Genomic DNA, 17,466 nt, shown 5'->3' with positions numbered 1-17,466 from the left:
AGAGGGAATGTGGGCCAGTTTTGTGTTTCGTAAAGCCCCACCCCCACCCCAGAAATCATGCAAAGCTCTCGGGGCTCCATCCCTGCTTCTTTGTTTCTCTGGGTTCAAGCCTCTGTTTTCTAGAGTTGAGCTAATGAGAAAGAATATGATAAATAAGAAATGGAATCAAGAACCATGCTTTGAGCAAGAGGGGACTGTGTAAAAGGCAGCCCCAGGGATGCGTTGGCAAGGACTCAAGGACCACGAGAGGGACCTTGGTGATGGGGAACATGGGGTGGGGGTGCAGCTGGCCTTGACAGTTAAGTTGAGGAGAAAATACACAGAGCATAGCTTTAAAAAAAAAAACACAAAAAAACACCACTGTTTAAGAAGAGCGTGGGGACTGGCTGCTCCAATTTGCAAAAACAATGAGTTTCTTGACATTTTCAAACCATCATCACACTCCTGGGTCCCAGCACCACACAAGGTCACTGTCATCCTTGGTTTCCTCTGCAGAGAACTTAAGAGTCATTCTCAAGTGTTACTCTATCAGCTGAGAGGGACTGTATACCTCCAGGTAGTAGAAACTCACCTTTACCTGGGCCTCATGGAACTTATGGAATCAGAAGAAACTTCTAGACTATACCAGAAACACAATAATCAGTGTGGGTCAAACTAAGGCTGTCTAACCTGAGACAGTCATTTCTGCTGTCAGATCTTTATGGGCTGCTAATATACAAAAGCCTTCCGGTCCCAAAGGGTTGGTGAAGTAAAAATAAGCAAACAGTCACACCCAGGGTGACAAAAAGAGTCTAAGCATGAACCTCAAAAGGCATGTAAGGCTTCTGAGCCCAGACACGTTTCTGGAAAGCTGTGAAAAATTAGAGAAGAACCAGAACTTCTCATAAGCATCTGTATCGAATCTCTGTTTTCATTTTTTGTGTGGAGATTTTGGACCATGCCCAGGAGTTCTGGGGAGCCTCTTCTCAGCTCTATGCCCAACTCTGTCATCTCCAGTGCTAAGGATCAAACCTGGGTCTCGTGCATGCAAAGCATGTGCCAGCCCCCTGAGCTGTCTCTTGGGTCCTGTGCTCTGGCTCCAGAGTGGATTCTGGACTCTTCCTCTCAGCTCACTGAATGACATGCACTGATGGTTTAGTTTGCTCATACCAGTTATTAAACAGAGGTGGCAATAAGAAAGAGTACCAAACAATGGCTGCCTCATAATGTTTAAACAAAAAGCTTCATGCTATTAGCTAAGTCCACTCCTGATATTCTCTATGCAGTGTTGCCTGCCTAGAGTGAAGATGGATACCAGGGAACTCAGATATGGTATCTGGAGTTAAAGAATGTTTAAAAAAAAGAAAAGAAAAAAGACCAGGTATGATGAAGACTAGCAGGCTGGCCTGAGGCAGTCACTCCCACCTTGATTTGCATTGTTTTTATTGCAGGTGGGGTTTTTGCATTTTTTCATGGTTTTATTGCATTTATTTAGTTATTCCACGATTTTCCCACAGTGACACCAGTGGCTGTCATTGATAGAGACAATCGGCATCTCTACTCTTGAGGGCTGGCCTGGCCATTGACCTTTCCAAATCAGTCTTTGTTAGATTTAGTGAGAAAAGGCCATTATTAGGGACATATGCTTTTTTTTTTTCTAATTTTATTTTAGGCATCATGATTTAGAATATTGTTAATGGCAGAGTTTCATGCATTCAACATATCAGCAGTGCACACAGCCTCATACACACACACACACACACACACACACACACACACACACACACACACAGTGTGGCCTTTTCCTCCAGCATTGTCCAGGAGTCCCCTTATCACTCACTGGGAATGCATTCCGTGTGGAGAAAAGTTAAGAGGCCCCTGGCGCAGGTGAAAAGATAGAGACCAGGGACTGGAGAGAAGTTAGCAGGTTTGTTTGGAGTCCTCCATGGCCTCTGACTCTCTTAGAGTATCTCAGACATACCAGGAGCCACAGGACAGATTAAAACAGAACCTGAGGGGAAAAACAGTTTACTCCGAGTGAGGCAGACAGAATGCAATTTGGGGTGAGTCACGTTTGAAATATTTGCTCGGCTGACAGGTGGTCTCTCATGAAACTTCCCCTTGACACCCCAAGAAGAATATTAGTAGTAAAAACTTAGACCTCTCTAAAAAGGCACCCACTGTAGAGTATGGAATAATTTGAGCATCTACATATTTCTGGAGGGAATGTGAAATAGCTTGTCCCTAGTTGTTTGTTGTGCAAACAACAGAGCATCACCTGGCAGGGCCACACATGTGCCAGCTCATGGCTCACAGCCTCCACAGAGTGTATGTGCCAGGAGATGGGGCACTTTGGGCAGAGACTGAATACAGCCCACAGGGGCTGATCCAATCATGACTGTCCTGAGAGGTGACCACAAACACACCCAGCCATCAAGGTGGGTCAGTAAGATGATGATCAGTGGAGATCAGCCAGGGTTGAGACAGTTTGCAAAGATTCTAAAAAATAAAACAACTATATGTTGCTGAAAGCTATATGCATACATATGTATATAAATACATGTATACAGGTGCATATGGACATAGATAGGGAGAGGAAATGATTTGAAAAATTAGACAGTTGGACTGGTGGGGGTGTTAGGGTAAGGTGTTGGGGCTTGGGAATGAGACCAGAAAAAGTGACATATGATGGCTGTGTGTGAGTGTGTGTACGCGGGAGTGTCTGTGTGTATCTGCATGTGTCTATGTGTGAGTTAGCATGTGCAAATGCATGTGTGGGACTATGTGTGTATGTGTGAGTGTGTTTTATGCGTATGAATGTCCATGTATAAGTGCATCTGTGTGAGTCTCTGTGTGACCGAGTGGGTGAGTGATTGCATCTGTATCTCTGAGTACTTTTATCTATTTGTGTCTATGTGTGTGTCTGTGTGTATTTATGTGTATCCGTGTGTCTGTGAGTGCATGCATTTGTTGTGCATGTTTGTATGGGGGTGGGAGCTGAGACTCAACCAACACAGATGCATGTATTTGAACACACAAAACCATGGCCACACAGACAAAGCTTCAGACACTCCCTGTGCTGTGGGGTGGATAGAAACTTCTAAACCCATAAAAAGGATTAACCAGAGATTCATTGTCCAGACAGATACCTAAAAAGATCTGGGGACAAGGTGCAGATAGGGGGAAGGACAGCACAAAGAGGAGCACCATCTGTCTTCCCAAGATTTGAGGTTGCTCTCAGGCTTGACTCCGAGCTAACCCTCCTCCCTTACTACTGGCTAATGGGATGCCTAGCGACCTTGTGGCCACTACTACCACCCACTGTGAGGTTCCCTGTACATCCCTTAACCCCCAATATTTATGTTAAACTTCTCCATGGTGCTTCATATCCTCTTTTGCTGACCTTCTTTTATATCTTTTATATCCCTGGCCCTGCCACCCTGCATGTATCCTCGTTTTACTTGCCCTATATAAACCCTGTTAATGGAATAAAATATCTCTGGTCATTAGCCTGAGACCATTCTTTCCCAGTCATCTGCTGGGGGGGGCATAATTGATCCTAAATGCACCCAGAGGATGGAAGTTGACCATCGATGGCTGACTGGGTCAACACACATCAGCCCATCCTACCCACTCAACTGCTCAACTGAAGGTTCAAGTCATGAGAGTCAAAGTCATAAAAAAAAATAAAGAAGCTACTGACTCATAATATACTGACCAATATCCAGACACAGCTGCCTTGCACTTTTCTGTAGAATTCTTTTTCTTTCAATTTTGTAATGTTTCTAAATGTATTTTAGGATTTTTTCCAGCCACTTTTCCGGGATCATTGAGTGTTTAGAAGCAACTATAAATGTGACTAAGAGTTATCAGGCAAAAAGTATTGGGAAGGAAAGAAAGTCTCAGTATTTGATGTTTCTCATGGGTCTACCTGGGCCTTGGAGCCGCTTTTCCCCAAGTGTTCTCTGACAAATGGTGAAGGAGAATGCTCAGAGATGACCCTGAAAACCACGAGGGAAAGTAAATCACCAAATTTGGCATTCCTTTTTAAAACAAAGACACAAATGAAACCATTAAGCAAATGAGTCAGAAATGATATAAAAGAACATTAGGAATTAAAAAATAGACTTGAAAATGACTTTGAAAAGCCCTCAGGCACAAAGTGCATGCAACTCAGTCTGGAAATACCACATCGGCACCCCCAATTTGAGCTTAAGAGTACCTCCAGCACTCCCATTTTCTAACAGGGAGTCCCTGTTTCCTCCAGCCATGCTATGTCAGGTGAGAAGGTAACCCCCTCACTCCTGCCTAGCCCTTGCCCTATAGTTCAAGTTCAGGAGAAGGGAATGGAACGAAATGCAAAGGGGAGAATTTCTGACAGGTACACTGCACACTGTGTGGCATGAAGACCCGCTATAAGGAGACAAACAAGAAGCAAACAAATAAGACCAACAAGACCAACTTTTTTTCCAATGTGCTAACCTCTTCATTCAGCCATTTTGGTTTTGGTTTTTGCCTCAACTTCCTCATCTGTGGCACAAGAAAAACATGAGCAAGAAGAGAAGAGAAAGGAAGCTGGAAAGAAAACCGCTTTCCTCTGTTTGGAACTCATATGACAGTGGTGGTACCATGACTACCCTGAGCACCCTGGCCTATCAGCCCCATGGAATAGTTTGGGGGTGCCTCACTCTGGCTTTGAACGAAGAGTCCAGAACTGGGGTTCCAGACCCACACAGAAAGGCACAGTGAGATTGTTTCTAGTTCAAACAACCTATGAGCAGAATCCACAATCTCCAAAGCTCCAGAGGAGGTTCTGCATTGGAGCCAGAGGTAACTGCAATAAATATGGTTCAAATATGCTGAAGTTGCACTGTTCTGCTCAGTCACAATGGGACATTTCAAGGCCTTCTAGGAACATTGACTTTAAAGTGATCATGTGTATGTTCTTCTTCTTCTTCTTTTTTTTTTTTTTTTTTTTTTGTTGTTGGTTTTTTTTGGACCACACCTGGCAGTGCTCAGGGGTTAGTCCTGGCTGTCTGCTCAGAAATAGCTCCTGGCAGGCACGGGGGACCATATGGGACACCGGGATTCGAACCAACCACCTTAGGTTCTGGACCGGCTGCTTGCAAGGCAAACACCACTGTGCTATCTCTCCGGGCCCTATTTCCTTCTTCTTAAGCGAAACCAAACCTGATGGCCTGGAGTCATAAAGAACTAGGAGGCCATGAGGTCCCAACCTTGTCACATATTGTGGCCACAGTTGATCTTTTTTGTTCCAGTCTTGGGTGGCATCTTAAGAGGAGGATGTGGGATCCCAGGAAGAAGGATTAAGAGGAGACCTCAAGAGGGGGTTAAGAGGGGACCCAGTCTTTTGGGAAAACAATGTAAACATTGTCTAAGAAACTAGAAATTGAGTGTCCATTCGACCTAGGATATATTCTAGCAGCAGCTGTCCAAAAGCACAATGCAGAAAAGCACTCTGCATCCTTTTGTTCATTGTAGCACTGTTCACAAGAGCCAGAATCTGAAAACAACCCAAGTGCCTAAAAACAGATGAGTGGATAAAGAAACTGTGGTATATCTACACAATGGAATACTACACAGCTGTTAGAAAAAAAATAAAGTGTAAAATTTGCTTATCATAGATAGACATAGAGAGTATCATGCTGAGTGAAATTAGAGGGAGAGGGAAAGACATACAATTCTAACACTCATTTGTGTGATATAAAAAATAGTATGAGAATAGTACCCAAAAACAAGGGAAATAAAAAGGAAAAGTATAGTTAGGACAGAAAAGGGATCACTATGACAATAAGAGTTGGAACTTATCACTGGATAAGAACTGAGTACCGAAGGAGAGAATGTGATAGGCAATATATCCCTTCAGTAACAAGACTGAAAACCACAGTGTCTAAAGGAAAAATGGGGAGAGGGGAAAAGAAAAAGAGAGAGAAGAAAATAGTCTGTCTAAAGAGGCAGGCTGAGGTGGAAAGGCAGGGGACAGGAGGCAAACTGGAAATTGGTGGTAGGAAAGGAACACTGGTGAAGGGATGAATGCTGGAGCACTGAATGACTGAAACTCAACTATCACCAACTTTTTAACACTGTATCTCATCATGATCTAATACAAAAAATATAGAGGGAACCCAGAGGAGGGGTTATCTCTGATGTCTGAGCAGCATCATCCAGTTCCCCTGCTGCTCGATGAACAGCTCTAAAGGCAAAAGCATTTTATTACCCAACTTGCCTTTTCTTTTCTTTCCTTTCCTTTCCCTTCATTCGCCTTACGTCATCTTGTCCAACAGACTAGAAATGTTAGGGACTGAGGTTGAGTAGGGAAGAAGGAGTTGCCATAGTGAGTGTTTGATAAATATGGGCTGTGGCCAGTCCCAGTGCTGATCACCCTGGTGAAATAGCTTTCTAATAAGACAACCTGGAGACTTCAAGGGGAAGTCTTTATGTCATTACATAAGAAGGGCAATGGTCTCAGAATTTCTTTTTAAATGTAATTGGCTTAGAAGAGACGTGGTTTTTTTTAAAGTTACTGTTTATTTTTTATTTAGGAGGGAAAACAGAAAGAAGTATATGCACTCCTTTACTTGAAGTAAAACTTTAGGTGTGTGTGTTTGAATATACACAGCTTATTTAAAAGGCAGTCAACAAAGGTTGGAGCGATAGTCTGGCAGGGAAGACATTTACTTTGCACATAGTGAACCCAGGTTCTATCCCTGGCAATATGTTCCCTTGAGCATATATGCATATACATACATACATAAATATATATGTAAATACATATATATATATATATATATATATATATATATATATATGCCAGGAGTGATTCCTGAGTGCAGAGCCAGGAATAACCACTATGCACTATGCAGCACTGGGTAGGTGACCCCAAAACCAAAAAATAAGTAAAGTATAGTTAAAAAATCATCAGGAAGGAATTTCAAAACAAAGATATTACTTATGTGTGCATTCACACTTCTTTTGTTTATATTTTTAAAGTGTATTTATTTATTGATTGATTGGTTTTTGGGCAGCACTTAGGGGTTACTCCCAGCTCTGTACCCAGAAATTGCCCCTGGCAGACTGGGGGACCATATGGGATGCCAAGAATCGAACTATGTCTCTCCCAGGTCGGCCATATGCAAGACAAATGCCCCACTGCTGTGCTATCTCTCTGGCCCCTGCATTCACACTTCTACCTCAAATTATAGATTCATTATTATGATAATAAACTCCAACAAGAGCAAGTATGATCTCAGATTGCTTACTTTAAGTTTGGTGGGAGCAACTTTTTCAAGTTTCAGTAGAAATCTTTCTGAGAATGAGTGGAAACAGTGAACATTTAGTTGGAGGCTGGGGGCTGTGGTAAAGAAAGTCTTAGTCTTCCAGCAAAGAACCTTGAGAGTATCATTCCCTGGAAATGAGATGTCTCTGTGGTCTGGAACCCACAGTTTTCTACTGATCTTTCACACTTGCCATGTTAACTCCTGCTTCAAAACCTGGAGTCGAAGATGGACTGCACAGCTGTAGCTTAAAGCAGAGCTGAACATGCATCTTAAGGGAATAACTCCAAGGCAGAACAAAACCAATGGCAATCTGTGTACCTTTCTTTTGGTGGAGAAATGGCATCAAGTCTGATCTGAGTTACAAATCAAATGATTTTCTTTTCAGAGAGGGCAAGTTCACTGCTAGGCCAAGATCCATGGTCTATAGTCAGTTGCCCAGTAAACTACATTAGAACCCGTGAATCATGTCAGCAAAGTGAGGAGAAGTGGGATGTTTCCCAATCTGGCTTCTTCCTCCACGACCCCAACACCCCTCCTGGCCAACAGGACCAGTCTGTGAGGGTTCCCTTTAGGAAAAAGCTGCACTCTGGGCAGCTCAGACCAGAAACGGTCATTTCCTTTCAGGCCCAGGAACTGCAAGTTCATGATGAAGGCATGAGTGGGTGTCGTTTCACCCTGCCTTGAAAAGTTGCCTCTTCTCTGCTGTTTTTCACAGTTATGCATCTGTAAATGTGTCCAAATGGCCTCCCCTTAGAAGGAAACAGGCCCATAGAATTCAAGACTTGAGCTAAAGGGGCTCATTGCCACTTGGGCAGTTCTAAAGACTATGGACTAGTCTTCTGGCCTAGACCCCAGTGTGGCTTTCAACAGTTTCAGCACCAGGTGGAGTGGGGCAGAGATAGTATTCAGCTCTGAGCACCACTGATTAAATCAAAGATGTGGTGGATGGTGAGGCACTGGGAGGAGGCCATGGGCTGATCTGCTGACTAATTAGCCGAATGCCAGAGTTAAGTCATCACATTTGGAGAGGAGGATAGATTATAATTGTTAAGAAAACAAGTCCATTACTAAATAACACATTTATTTACAGCGATGGCCTCACTACATTAAGAGCCAAATGGAGTAGCTAATGGACTTTAGATCATAAGAAATGACTCGTATAACCACTGTGTATCTTGCTTATTTCAACACAATTCTTCAGATAATAGTTCTCAAAGAGGACTGGACTTCCCTGGACCCCCAAGTTCTCCAGTGCCTAACCCCCAACTTCCACCCCACTTTTTTCCCACCCTCATTTTTCAAGTCATTTCAGACAACCATCAAATACTTGGCTTGGCATTACACTAATTATCATAACAACACCCAGATAACATCTACTGAGAAATTGCCAGATGTCTGGCCCGAGGAGAAGGGTTTTGCATTACGTTATCTTGTTTACTTCTCATCTAAACCAATAATGACTCTAGTGCTATCACCCCAACATGGGGAAACCAAGATACAGAAGAGATAATAATTCATCAATGTGGTCAGTAAGGAAGCCAAGGCTTAAACTCAGCTCTACATCCTTCTGATATTAACCTCAACTGGACTTTGTGTTCCATTCCACTGCTGAAGTGGTTATTTCTAAAGACTATGTCCCAGAAAAGTCACAGCTAATCTATGTGGAGAAACTATTGCAGTATAAAAGATGCCTCTGTCTAATGGGGAAAATAATACAATTTATTGGGGGATGTTTCCCAAATGACAGTATTGTCAACTTCCCATAATTTTTTTCCAGCTCACCAATCAGTCCCAACTAGAGAACACAGAGTTAAGAAACACAAAACAGGGTGAAGAACTGGGAACCTGAGACACTAATCTCAACCACCATGGTCACTTCTCAGAGGCACCTGAGTGACTCTAGATCCTGAAGTTTGGGGAGCTAGAGAGAAAAGATGGTCACTTATTCCTACATTAAATGCAGGAACTAAGGGGGCTCTCAGTCATCCCTGCAGAGCGTTCTGGGGTGAATGCTTCCCAGACATGTATTTTGCTGGCTGTCAGGGAGGATACAGAAAGAGCACAGGTACCTTCAGGGAGAAGAATGGGTGGACAGAGGGGCCCTCAAAGGGCAGACTGAGAGCGACATGGCCCTCAGTGGGCAGACTGAGAACACAAGTACCTTTAGAGGGGGTGACTGAGGAGGTCACGGTGCCCTCAGAGGGGTGACTGAGGAGGACAAGGTACCCTCAGAGGGTAAACTGAGGGGGACAGAGATTACCTGAAAAGGAAGACAGAGGGGAACATGGTGCCCTCAGAGGAGATACTGATGGAGATAGAGGTGCCCTCGGAGGGGAGACTGGGGGGCCATAGTGCTCTTAGAGGGAATATTGAGGGAGACAGAGGTACCCTCAGAGTGGAGACTGAGGAGGACAGAGGTGTTTTCAGAGGGGACGCTAAGGGGGACATATTACCATGATAAGATTCCGGAAGAACAGAGGAATCTGCATCCCCAAAAGTATTTAAGCAACTTGTTCAAAGAACCAAGTGTGCACATGAGCAAAAGGCGGGTCATAGGAAATGTCTGTGGGCTTGAGGCTTCCTGTAGAACTGAGTTTGTCTGTTCTCTTCAGAATCACCATCTCAACCCATCTCCAGATTATAGACACACAAAAACAAGCCTAATCACATCACTTTGCCGATCAGGCTGGCCCTCTGACTTGCAGAGTAAAGTCATGTGCCATGGCCTGCCAAAGTGTCCTCAAGTGGGAGTAGACTGTGGTCCAGGAATCCAAGGAGACCTAGGAAATGGCGGTTACTGTGCAGGGCACAACACTGACAGCATCGACAAAACCAAATCTGTCCCCAGGTCCCTCCTCATACTGCTGTACCTCACTTTATCTCAGATTGAACCTCACAACTGTGGTTGGAGCCCCCATTTCCTGCCAGTTCCTGCCCCAGCACAGTGAATCCCACCAGGTGTCCCAGAAAACCGGGGGTCCAGGGAAGCAATGTGGATGGGAGATGACAGGAACAGAAAGTCCTAAGTTTGAGCTCATGGGGAAATGTCCCAAAGGAAGAAGACAGCCCAGGTACAAAAACTTAAGTAACAATTAAGCCCAAAGTTCTAAAAGAAAAAGAGAGCAAAGAATAAAATTAAGTGAATCATATAAACATAGATAACCAGTGTCATTAAAACGGTCCACAGCTGTTGAGAAGAAATGGGCCAAGGGGAGAAGATGGAAGGAAACAGAACCCCCATCTTCAATAATCAAAAACAATGGCTTCTGTTTCTAATGGATGCTTCCAGAATGGCTATCCAGCTCCATCTTTCCAGATGGATGGGAAGTGCAGGCTGATAGGTGGGCTGGGCCCAGGAAAGAGCAGAGGAAAGCAGAGAAGGGTTTTAGTGCTGCTGGGCACTGTTCTCTGTATTTTCACTAATATCTTGAGTAAACTGAAATGTCATTGAATCTGTGCCTAAGAATGACTCAGACATACTTCCCTGTCCCAATAGCAGAGACAACTGAGATATGATGAGATCCCAGCAATCCTGAGACTCCCCAGGAAAAAGATTCCTTAGACAAAAGGCTGCTGGGCTGGAGCTATAGCACAGTATGTAGGGCGTTTGCCTTGCACGTGGCTGACCAAGTGTTGATCCCCGGCATCCCATATAGTTCCTTGTGCTTGCCAGGAGTAATATCTGAGTGCAGAGCCAGAATTAATCCCTGAGTGCCATCAGGTATGACCCCAAAACAAACCAAGAAGAGGCTGTTTCTGGACTAGAACATTTAGAATGGAACCAGGCTAGTTCTGTTTTGAAAAGGCTGGTTTTCTAGAACTGGAAAAGAGTCCTCAAGAGAAGAAACTCCTTAAAGAAAAAAGACTGGTTCTTAGAATCAGGTGGAAACTATGCAAGCCAAGCCTGGAGCAACTTGTAATGCCATACAGTAGAGAAATTCTCAAAACAAATCCCACAAAAAATGGAGGATGCCACAGAGAGCTAGGAGAGCAATTGATGGTCAAAGATGACTGATTTGAGCACAAAATGCACAAAAATATCAAGCTATCACTGGATGCAAAGGATACCCATGCACTCACACTACCCTCAGAAATGATTAAATGAATTATGGAGTAAGAGAAACCAATGCACTATATACAGAAGAATGGATCATTTAGACAGACTCTCCACCTTGAAGGGGAAGAGCATTGTTGCCTTCCAAGAAGTTGAATATGTCAAGAGTGAGGAACAGATTATTTTTATGCAGAGAATTCTAGTAGCCCCCTTTTGTCATCCACACCGTGTGCTAGTAAGAATTCTGGGTATCTGGCAGCTCCATTTTTGTCCTTCTAAAATAACCGAGTAGCCCAGTCTGACCAGAGAGTAAGGAAGTGCCCGCTGAGAGACACACTTCAGAATATCCCATCGGACTCTGCAAAGCAAGAAAATTCTGAGATGGTATCATTTCGACTGGGCAGCATCCAGCAAATGGGACATCTCCTAAGGTCATATATATTTGTCCATGGTCAGATGGAGTGAAAGAAACAGGGTCCAAGAGCTGTGGAGTAAAACTTCCATGAATATTTGCGCAGCTGCTCACAGTCCAGTGCTCTCAGATCAGGCAAGGGGCAAGAGGGGGAGATGATGTCCAGTCCTAGATGACCATCCCCAACTCTCCTCTGGGAAACATTCAGGGTCACAGGTGAGGTTCCAGCATCCTTGGGTTCCAGCATCATGCCCCTCCACATGCCCAACCTGGATCTCATTTCTGGAAGGTGCATGGGGAGAAGAGACAGAAGCCATGGGGCATGGGGGATCCTTTTCCCCCACCAAAGCTACCACCCAGAAAGGGGAATTAGGGAAAGGTTGGAAATCCCATCTTGTTTCTAGTTACTGGTGTCAATATGAGTTCAGGCTGTGGTCATCATGGGGAAAGGGGCAGATAGTAATGCTTAGGGTTGAGCAGAACCTTAGGGTGGACACTCATACCATCACCAATGCCAACCTGACCATGAGAGGGCAGCCTTTTCCCAGCACCCCCTGCCCCCAAGCACAGGAGCTAGAGTGGACTCACCCTTAGCCCCAACTGGGTCACATCAGGGTCTCATTCCAAACTGATGCCTATGGTGGAGAAACATAAAACCCAGGATGGAACTTTCTCAAGAGAGGCAAGCAAGAGACTTACTGGGGCCCTGCAGGTTGCAGTGGGTGGGCTGAGCAGGCTAGGGAAGATTCCAGAATATGGAGTGTGAATACTAGAGTGGGGCCTTGGCACCCACCTTTGAAGCCCATTTCACTGAGATGCTCAAAATTCCTCAACCTCCCTTACCCCACATATGTGCGTGTGTGTGTAAGTTTGTGTGTGCATTTGTGTGTATGTGAGTATGTGTGCGTATATATATGTGAGTGGTGTAGTGAGCAAAATGGGGAACAATGATAAAGCATTTCCCATGTGGTCAGGAAGCTAATTGCCTGAACCTATGCCTGAGTCCTGAGAGAGAGAGAGAGAGAGAGAGAGAGAGAGAGAGAGAGAGAGAGAGAGAGAGAGAGAGAGAGAGAGAGAGAGAGAGAGAGAGAGAGAGAGAGAGAGAGAAACAAACAGACAGAGACAGACAGGGACAGAGAGAGACAGAGAGAAATGAGTAGTCAGAGGCTATGGGAACAACTGGTTAAAGACACTGATCATCTGCAACTCATTTACTGCCTGGATGAGCCTTATAAGAAAAACTGGAGACTCCAATTACGTGACCCAAGATAAACACTGAGTTAGTGGGAGGAGCTATTGGACCTTGGACCTTGGCAGCATCTTCCAAAGACTATTATTGAGGGCTGACTCCTTGACCTGCATTCAGAGATCACTCCTGGTGGACTTGAGGAACCCTATGGATGCCAGGGATTGAACCTGGGTCAGCTGCGTGCAAGGCAAATACCCTCCCAGCTGTACTATCTTTGACTGTTGAAATAAGTAAGTTAACAGAGACCTACTTCTTGCCAAAATAGCCTCCAGGAATACTAGTTGGGCAGAGGAAAGCATGATTGCTCAGGGGGATGGAGGGGAGACACAAGAAGAGAGAAGCCAGGATGACACCTCTGTTCCCTCACAGGACCCTCGGGCAGAAATCCTGGGGCTGGCACCTAGTTTTTCCATGCTCTCTCATCCAAGCTAATTTCTTGAGGTTTACTACGAAAATGCCCCTTGGTGGGTACCAAATACAGATCCAAAAGCCTTCTAAAGTCAAGGCTGAGGGAAAAATGCAAGAACTTTCTATTTGCAAGCTGGGTCTGAGTCAATTTGGAAGGAAATATGGTAATTTTACCAAGAGATGAGGCATGATTCAGGAAGAACAGACATTCAGGGCCATAACTGTTGCTAAAAATTCATGTGACATGAAATTAAGTTAGTTTAGCCTGAAATTAGGAGTCAAGAGCATGCACAGAATAATAATGTGCTTCATCAAGTCATTGGTGTTTAATTTAACTAAGGAACATGCCAGGGGGGACCACAGCACATGGCCAATGTCATCTCACTGACGTCTTCGGCTCGGAAGAGAAAGCCTATGAGCTACTTCGGCACCAGCATCCCATTGATTATTTAAAATCATTCCATTTCAACCAAGCCCATCCATGGCTCCCAAGGCAGCTTCAGAATAGCTTGGTTGCATATTTGTTGAGAAATCACTATTTTTTTGTCCAAAGATTAATGTATAGCCCAAACCTCTAATAACAGGTTTAAGTAAGTTCAGGAATATCCATTTGTTAGAATAACTTGGGGGCTGAAATTACAAGTTGAAGGTCTGTGTTTTGCCAACTGTGAAAGCAAAAAAAAAAAAAAAAAAGAAATATAGACCTGACACTATGAAATATGACACTATAAAATATTCAGAAAGAAACTACAGAGAAAGGAACAGCAACCAGATGTTAAAAGCTACCGTCTGAGTTCATGTGTTTCTGAGGGAAAAGACTGCTCACTTTTCTCTATTTTCCAAAGAAGCTGAGGTATCAATTTTATACCCAAAACAATTTAAGACAATCCAGGTGGCATTTGCTGGTAGCTGCTGTGATCTCAGAGCACAGCCAAGTGGGGATAGGACACAGCTTGGGGCAAGGTCTGGCTCACAGCCTGACTAAGCCCATGGCCAGAGCTCAGTCAATAGTCAAAGTTCATGGGAGGGCACAGAATAATATGTCCACTGGGCAATAGCTATTTTAAAGAATTCATTTGACTATTATGAGGCCAAGCAAAATGCCCAACCAGTTATAAAAAATGTTCAAGGGACTGAAGCGATAGTATAGTGGGGAAGACATTTGCCTTTCATGCAGCTGACCCAGGTTCAATGCCCAGTGTCCTGGGCACCTCCAGGAGTAGTTCCTGAGCACAGAGGAGTCAAAAGTAACCTTTGGGTGTGCCCCCCCCAAAACAAAATAAAAGTTCATTTATTGGGGTGGAATGCAGAGAGAGAATAGTAGGCAGGGTGCTTGCCTTGCATACAGTCATTCCAGATTCTATTCCCGTTACCCTCTATGATCTCCTGAGTCATTCTGGGAGTGATCCCTGATCCCAGAACCAGAAATTATTCCTTTGCACCAATTGATACATCCTCAAGTTGCCCTGTTAAAAAAAAAGGTTCATTTCTGACTCAAAGGGCCCAGCTTTAGTTCTCAACACCAATTATGCCTCCCACACACAGAACCATGTATGTAATAGTTGGCAAGGATGGATAATTGAACTAATGATGAGTTCAAAGAATAACATTCAAAGGGGAACAGTGGTAAGGTCACTTCTCTAGACCCCATGCTCACACCTGGAGAGAGACAAAAGTCAGTTTCTCTCCTGACCTGTGTCCTGGTGGGCAGCAGGGTAGTGCCACTTTTTACCTGTCCTATGTGGCCAGAACCCAGAGAAGCCAAAAGGTCAAAGACCTGTGGGGTCAAAGGCCTCAAGAGGCAGGTCAGAGACCCTATGGCAGTTGGCAAACTCAGATTACAAGGTCAATGTGAACTTGGAGAGGAAAACTAGTGAGAGAGCCACATGGACCAAAAATAGCACCATGGGAGCCAGGGAAAAGCCAGAACAAGGCCTGGACAACGAACATCAGGGGTTCCAGAACTTTCTCCCTAAGGCTGTTCTACTAAAGACCATTCACTCCAGAAACATCCAGTTTTGTACACAAAATTCAAGGAGCCACACAGACTCAAAGACAAAAGCAGGTTGGGGCTGTCACCCAGAGCTCTGGGTGAACTTTCACATCCTGGATCACTCCTGTCTTTCAATTGAGTCAACATTTAGCAAGGCTGAGGTTCCTGCCTTTTATGCCTCTCAGATAAGCATGTCCGACAAGTACCAGCTGCCCACACAAATTTCCTCTGCAGAACCCCACACACCTCATCTGGATACTTCCAGCCAGTGATCTCTGCCACCGTGTTGAAGGAATCTGCGTCTGGATATTTCTTTTCGCACATCTTCAGCTGAATGACAATTCGAAGGCCCTGCGAGGCCAATCGTCCCATCATCTCGGCATCTTCTACGGTGATGCAGGCACTGGGGATCTTAGGTACATCTTCCTGGTACTCCAGAATGCCCGTGTGGGGGCTGTAGAAGAAGAGTGGGGGTGAGTAAGTGTGATTCTGGGCCCCAAGTGCCACTGCTGATACCCTTTCCATGGGTCCACAAAGCTTAGTATGAGTAGATGTCACAGGTTTCTTTGCTTGGGGTATAAATGTGATTTTTTTTTACTTATTTTTGGTTTTTGGGTCACACCCGGCAGTGCTCAGGGGTTACTCCTGGCTCTATACTCAGAAATCGCTCCTGACAGGCTCAAGGGACCATGTGGGATGTCAGGATTTGAACCACCATCCTTCTGCATGCAAGACAAATACCCTACCTCCGTGCTATCTCTCTGGCCCCCTTTTTGACTCTTAATGGTAAAAGTCACTTAGAAGCTGCTGTTGGTTAGTGATCTCATATGAGATTGTGTAGGAGCATTTGCATGAGCCTTTCACATGAGAAATTACCTCAAACTCAACCAAGTGGGAATGGTGTTTTCATGATCAAGACATGATTCAGCTGGGTAGGTGATGCCTCTTTGTTTCTTTGGCTTTGTCTACCAATGGGAGTAACCATAATGCTTACTTCTTGGTTATTGTGTGGAGTTGGTTAATTTAAACTCATTCTGCCTCACTAACGAAGCATCCAATACATGTTACATATTATTTTTATTCAGTTGTCTATTATATTACCCCAGCAAAGAAAGACGATCTGATTCCTCCTTCACATCATCTAAATATGCCCTTTGTGAACACTTCTTGCTTGTTTGTTTGGTTTTGGTTTGAGGACCACACCTGGCAGTGAACTTGGCAGTGCAAGCCTCCTGGCTCTGCACTCAGGAATCACTCCTGGAAAGGCTCAGGGGGACATGGTGATAGAACACTAGTGGGTCACAAGCAAGGCAAGTGCCTCCCCCCCACTGCACTCTCTATGAACAATTCTTAAATGTTGATGGATGTGCTGTTTTCAAGAGAGACAGAGGACTTAAAATTCAAATCACAGACTATGGAAACCCTAAGTTTCCGCATTCTTGTTCCGCAAATCCTAATAAAAATTAATTTCTGGTTCAGGGTGTCCCTTAATCTACTTTTGCATGATCCCTAACAATGAAAACAAGTCTCTTCCCAGATCACCATGAGGAGCAACATAGATAACAAAACACGCAAAGGTTTTAAAACCATGTTTGGCATAGGTCACGACTTCATAAACATCAGTTGTTGTTATTATTTCTTCTGTACTAATTTTTTCTCACTGAGCTGGTGGAGTGATTAATGACCAAAATACTTTGAAATATGTTGGAAGACCAACTATTTATTATTTCTTTTACCTTACGTGATGTCTGGGATTCAACAAACTCCCCTTGTTCTCCAGACATTCTGACTCAGTTTAACACTTCTTAATGGTCCTTTTAAATGATGTTTCTAAACCCGTATAATAAGTCACAGCGGGGCTCATAACATGGAGTGACAACCAGGTGTGCACAAGCCCATGGCATGACAAAGGATAGAGGAGAGAGGACTCTTCCAAACATAGTTCTGAATTCAAGATATTCAAGCTTTTGGATTCTGCAGTGAAGCAAGCTTTCCAGAGGTAAATGATCTAGCCCTGCTTACCATAAATAGGCAGAAAGAAGACAAAACCACTTATTAGAGTCCCATTCTTTC

At 44.2% G+C, this 17,466-nt stretch overlaps 2 protein-coding genes across 2 annotated transcripts in view; one reads left to right on the top strand and one right to left on the bottom strand.

Annotated features, from left to right (window-relative positions):
• Positions 1-17,466, top strand: part of TP53INP1 (tumor protein p53 inducible nuclear protein 1) — a 914,054-nt gene that overhangs the window by 716,879 nt on the left and 179,709 nt on the right. The window lies entirely within an intron of this gene.
• CPQ (carboxypeptidase Q) overlaps positions 1-17,466 on the bottom strand; it is a 213,511-nt gene that overhangs the window by 72,461 nt on the left and 123,584 nt on the right. Inside the window, exon 4 of the mRNA XM_049772958.1 lies at positions 15,640-15,847. Coding sequence (XP_049628915.1) covers positions 15,640-15,847 — 208 coding nt within the window. The remainder of the gene's footprint in view (positions 1-15,639; positions 15,848-17,466) is intronic.

The sequence above is a fragment of the Suncus etruscus genome, chromosome 5, assembly GCF_024139225.1.
Source record: "Suncus etruscus isolate mSunEtr1 chromosome 5, mSunEtr1.pri.cur, whole genome shotgun sequence".
NCBI lineage: Eukaryota > Metazoa > Chordata > Mammalia > Eulipotyphla > Soricidae > Suncus > Suncus etruscus.
The sequence above is the reverse complement of the archived record's forward strand: the minus strand, read 5'-3'. Positions and strand labels throughout refer to the sequence as shown.